Source organism: Mastomys coucha, unplaced genomic scaffold, assembly GCF_008632895.1.
Source record: "Mastomys coucha isolate ucsf_1 unplaced genomic scaffold, UCSF_Mcou_1 pScaffold14, whole genome shotgun sequence".
In the NCBI taxonomy this organism is placed as follows: domain Eukaryota; kingdom Metazoa; phylum Chordata; class Mammalia; order Rodentia; family Muridae; genus Mastomys; species Mastomys coucha.
This window is the reverse complement of record NW_022196896.1, coordinates 119,025,649-119,030,846: the sequence shown is the minus strand read 5'-3', so window position 1 is coordinate 119,030,846 and position 5,198 is coordinate 119,025,649. Positions and strand designations below refer to the sequence as shown.

Sequence of the window (5,198 nt, the reverse complement as noted above, 5' to 3'; positions counted from 1 at the left end):
TTAAAAAAAAAAAAAAACCAACAACAAGAATTCCAACATGAATCAGGCATAGATAGATAGTAGTGCATACCTTTAATCCCATCTCTGGGATCTGTGGGAAGCAGAGACAGATCTCTTGTAAGCTGGAGACCAGCCTGATTTGAGTTGCAGGATAGCCAGAGCTACATAGTGAGACCCAGTTTTAAAACACACACACACACACACACACACACACACACCACACACACACACACACACACACGAGAATCTGAATCTATGCATGTTAGTGTTGAAGAGCTGATAGTTCACATAGGGTCTGCACTCTGACATTATGAGGAAGATGCCTCTTAACCTACCCATTACTCAGTCACCACCAGGGGAAGGAATGAGAGTCCTTGGTCCCTATTTTATGTGTGTAACCATTTGCCTGCGACTATGTCTGTGCATCACATGCTTGCCTGGTGCCCTCAGAGGCCGGAAAAGAGTGGAGGGTTCCCTGGGACTACAGTTATAGATACTTGTGAGTTGCTGGGAACTGAACCTGGATTATCTGAGAGAGCAGCCAGTACTCTTTACTTCTGAACCACCTCTTCAGCCCCAGGGATGAAAACTTGTTTTTAAATTAAATTTTATTTTATGTGTATGCTTTGCCTGAATATACATCCGTCTGTATCATCACATACAATGACTGGTGCCTGTGGAGGACAGAGAAGGTGTCAGGTTCCCTGGGACTGGAGTTACAGACAGTTGTGAACAGCCACTCACTCGGGTGCAAGGACTCAACCCTGAATCCTCTGGGGAACAGCTCTTAACCACTGAGACATCTTTCCAGTTCCCAATATAAAATTCTTAAAGGTAAAAACAAATTATGTAAAAAAAAATGAATTTTAGTTTAGAGGGTTTGTGTTCATATAGCCTGTGGATTTACTGTTTCGGTTACCTACTGACTGTAAACAGTTCAGATCATGAACATACCAAGGGTATAAAATCAGGTTGGGGGTGGTGGGTGGCCCTGTGAGAATGAGAAGAAGCTGGGAGCTGGTGAGCTCCAGTACCTGCATACTGAGGACTGTCAGGTTGGTAAGTGCATCCAGGTTCTGAAGTTTTGTAATTTTGTTTTTCCCCAGAAACAAACTCTCCAGGTTGGTTAACGTGTCAATATTTTCAATTGCCTGTCAAAGAGATAGAACATCAAGTTAAACGTTTTGTGTTGGGCTCAAAACTTACACCAAGTAAGGTGCCTAGAACACACGACAAGGCAATCTAGACTTTCTCTGTGATGTCTAGACTCTGGGGATTTTCAATGAACTCTCTTGAACATACAGAATGGAAAAGGAGGAAACAATGGAGAATGAAGACTGGCTTCTGGGTTTACCCCCAACCTCTCACACTTTATTCTTGTATTTCTTTGTTTGTTTTTGTGACAGGGTTTCTCTGCGTAGCTCTGGAGGTCCTGAAACTTGTTCTGTAGACCAGGCTGTCCTCAAGCTCAGAGATTGACGTGCCTCTGTCTTTCAAGGTATGTGCCACCACCACCTGGCCAACTCTCATGCTTTCAAAGAGCTCTGGGATTGGGCTGGCGAGATGGCTCAGTGGGTAAGAGCACTCGGGCTGCTCTTCCGAAAGGTCCCGAATTCGGATCCCAGCAACCACACGGTGGCTCACAATCACCCATAATGAGATCTGACGCCCTCTTCTAGTGCGTCTGAAGACAGCTACAGTGTAATACGCCAGAGTGAGCGGGGCCAGAGCCAGCGGGGCCAGAGCCAGCGGGGCCGGAGTGAGTGGGGCCGTCCTAGGTTCAATTCCCAGCAACCACATGATGGCTCATGGCCATCTGTAACAGCTACAGTGTACTCATACACATAAAAAATAAACAAATCTTTAAAAAAAAAAAAGAGCTCTGGGATTATTTGAAAACTCAGATGCTAGCTGGCTTCTCTACCCAGGTAGCACTTTACTCTACACAGCCTTTGGGACTATGTACGCCTCTTCCTTGCCATAGTTGTCTCTGAGTCCTGGCTTGGTACCTTTACCACTCTTTTCTCAGAAATTCGCCTGCCCCTGCAGGTGCCACCACCGCCCAACCCTTTACTACTCTTGAAGAGCCTCAAGGGCAGGCCACAGTGTACGGTACAGTACTGCTAAAAACCAAATGAAGAGTGCTCCAAACATGGGGTGGGCAGACACAGGCCTCAGCCACTAACCAAGGAGGGTGAGGACAGGCATAAAACAATGACCCCAGGATGTCGGAATTAGGACTGACCAAACCCTCATGTCTGCCAATGGGAATTCTTCCCTCTCGGCATGGCAGTCCTCCTCCAATACCAGCATCCATATGATCCTCTGAGTTTTTACTCTCAGATATATGAGACTTTTCCCAATAGTTATTAGTCAACTGGTAAAGAACTGGTTTTGCTGTTGGTGGTATATGCCTTTAATCCCAGTATTGAAGAATCTTTCTGAGTTCCAGGCCAGTCTGGGCTACATAGTAGGTGAGAGCCTGTCTTAAAAAAAAAATAAAAAATAAAAAAAAAAAAGGGGGTGGAGCTTCTCTGGCAGTGGTGGCACAAGCCTTTTATCCCAGCAAGAGGCAAAGGAAGGGATCCCAGCAGCCTGGTCAGAGTGAGTTCCAGACAGCCAAGGGTATACATAGAAACAATGTCTCAACAAACAAACAAATGAACAAACAACCTTCTCATTTCTGTTCTGACCCATGGTTTCAAAGTTAAATGGATCGTAAACAGCAAACCAAATCCTGCCAGAGGACTTGTTAATGTTTAGGGGAAGAAGGGCTAGCCCTATTTTCTGGGGTATTTCATTCAGCATTAAGATACTTGCTTATCACATGACAGATCACTGTAAATGGCCACCTTTCTCAGCTTGGGAAACACATCTCAGATGCAGACGGAGGAAAACCACTATGAACAGGTTAAAAAGGAAGGCTTGGCGGGCTTACCTTACAGAGCACAGCTGGGACTGGCTTGGCACAGGACCATGATATAAATGAAGAGCCAATGAGAGCTAACTCCCAGACTAGACCAGTTGGTGTGAGCGTAGTTCTTATTAATAATAGCTTCCAGTTAGCATTTTTCCTTAACAAATATTTCTTGCTTCCTCCAAATTGTATAAACATGAGAAAAACTCAGCTAAGCCATACCCTAGTGTGTACCACTGAAGATCCATAGAGCCCAGAGAACTTTTCCCAAGAGATAGTGTGACCGGTACCTACCCGAATCCGGTTAGACCCCAGCTCCAACATTTGCAGTTGCTGTAAGTTGCTTATGTTCTCAATTTTATTGATTTTATTATTGACCAAGAAGAGTTTTTTCAGCTGTGTCAGTTTGTCAATCCCTTCAATGTTCCTCAGCAAATTAAAAGAAATATCTAGAACCCTAGAAAGAAGCAAAATATGTCTTGAATGAACATAATTTGTATAGGAGTTGGAATCTCAATTACAGAGTATCTGATCCAGATCTTCAGTCAGTAGGAGGTGGGATCTGACCATGGTCCCACTGTTCACTGACTGGCTCACAGCGGGGCTGTCATCTTATGGAACCATGAAGTTGCCTGGAGCTTGGAGGGCAGTGAAGGCAATCTGCAGGCTATGAACACTGTCTCCTCTTCCTTACTTAAGAGTAGAAACCAAATTTCATTTATGCCTGAGTCTACGGAGAATCTAGTACCATGTACTGTACTAGTTCACCCTGAGCAGTGTTAGACTAAAACTGAAACAAAGAAAAATCACAAAGCAGGTGGGCATGGTAGTGCATGTGTGTAAGGCCAGTACTGGAGAGGTGGAGGCCTGAGGTTCAAGATTCAAGATCACCATCAGCTACAGAGAATTCAGCTTGGCCTAGGTGCAAAAAAACAAAACAAAACCCAACACCAAACAAAGGAGTGAAGTCCAGATAAGACTACAGCTAGGTAAAGCTTATTCCTTGACTCAGAAATGTTGCTGACACTTTTGTTTAAAAAGGGGATTATAAATTAAAGCTCCTTTTTCCCTGATTCTGACATCATTATTGCATGGACCCTAGCCAGAAGCCTAGTTGGAGCCTTCAATGCTTATGGAGCTGTTGCTCCCTCGTAGGAGCCCTAGCACAGGACAGGAATGGTATAGAGGCAGCCCTTCAGGACTACAGGAAGGCATTGGGGAGGTTCTGAGGAACCTGGCCACTCACCCGCCCCACCTCCTCTGGGTTCCCCTACTCACTCCAATTCTGTTAGTGCCTCAAGATTCTCAATCTTCTTGATCTGATTGTCATAGAGATCCAGTTCTCGAAGACTCTGCAGTTCCTCCAGGTTCTCAATGCATTTAATTAGGTTTTGACGAAGGCAGAGTGACTGGAGGGTAGGAAGGGAATTGGCATTGGCTCAGGAGAACACAGGGCCACCCTCCAGGGGCTGTTTTATGCTGGCCCTCAGGAGGCAGGTGAGTGAATTACCCTCCTCTACTTGAGGACAGGTACAGACCCAAAGGGAAGCCAGGCTGACCCCATGCTGAGCACACCTGTGTGGGGAGACATTGAATAGGGTTGGAGTGTAGGCCAAGTCCTGGAAGTTGAAGGAACCTTCACTGGGCTCCATTTTGAGAAGCAAACTTAACTGCAGTGAGCTAGGGGCAGGAGACTGTGCAAGTGCTCACTGAAGCAGTCTGAGAGCCCAGACAGGCTTGAGCTCTTCAAATACAGGAAAACACCTATCTCATTCAGAATAGAGATAAGAGGATATAGGCCAGTACCACCCACAGGATGGGAACAAGGACTGCATATTCCCCAACTCAAGTAACATTACCAAGTCACCTTGTGTACAAGGATGGATCGAGCCCTCTCACCTTCACTTTCTTTAACACCTCAAAGCCTTCAATCTTTCCAATTCGATAGTGATTCAGATCAACATCCTGAAACATAAAAGGATCTTTCTCAGATCCATCAGACTTCATGGAGACCTGGTTAGGAGCTACATAGGAGAGTTCTGCCACGCAGCCTATCAGTCAACACCATGATTTTACTTTCCAGAGACCTGACATGCTCTGAGAAGTTAACTCAGAATGACCCAGGCTTGCTAGCTTCAGTTCAGAGACAGAGAGACACTTGAAGGGCTTTGTGGCGTGAATGTGGTGTTTTTAATATTGATTTTAGAGAATGAAGATTGTTTAAAATTGGGTTTTGCTTTTTTAAACAACAAAATTGCCCTTAGAATCTTTTGGGTGTAAC

At 45.1% G+C, this 5,198-nt stretch overlaps 1 protein-coding gene across 1 annotated transcript in view; it reads right to left on the bottom strand.

Moving 5' to 3' along the window:
* Ppp1r7 (protein phosphatase 1 regulatory subunit 7) overlaps positions 1–5,198 on the bottom strand; it is a 26,481-nt gene that overhangs the window by 11,148 nt on the left and 10,135 nt on the right. Inside the window, exons 4-7 of the mRNA XM_031368490.1 lie at positions 4,817–4,882; positions 4,196–4,326; positions 3,212–3,374; positions 1,035–1,151 (exon numbers count right to left, since the gene is read on the bottom strand). Coding sequence (XP_031224350.1) covers positions 1,035–1,151; positions 3,212–3,374; positions 4,196–4,326; positions 4,817–4,882 — 477 coding nt within the window. The remainder of the gene's footprint in view (positions 1–1,034; positions 1,152–3,211; positions 3,375–4,195; positions 4,327–4,816; positions 4,883–5,198) is intronic.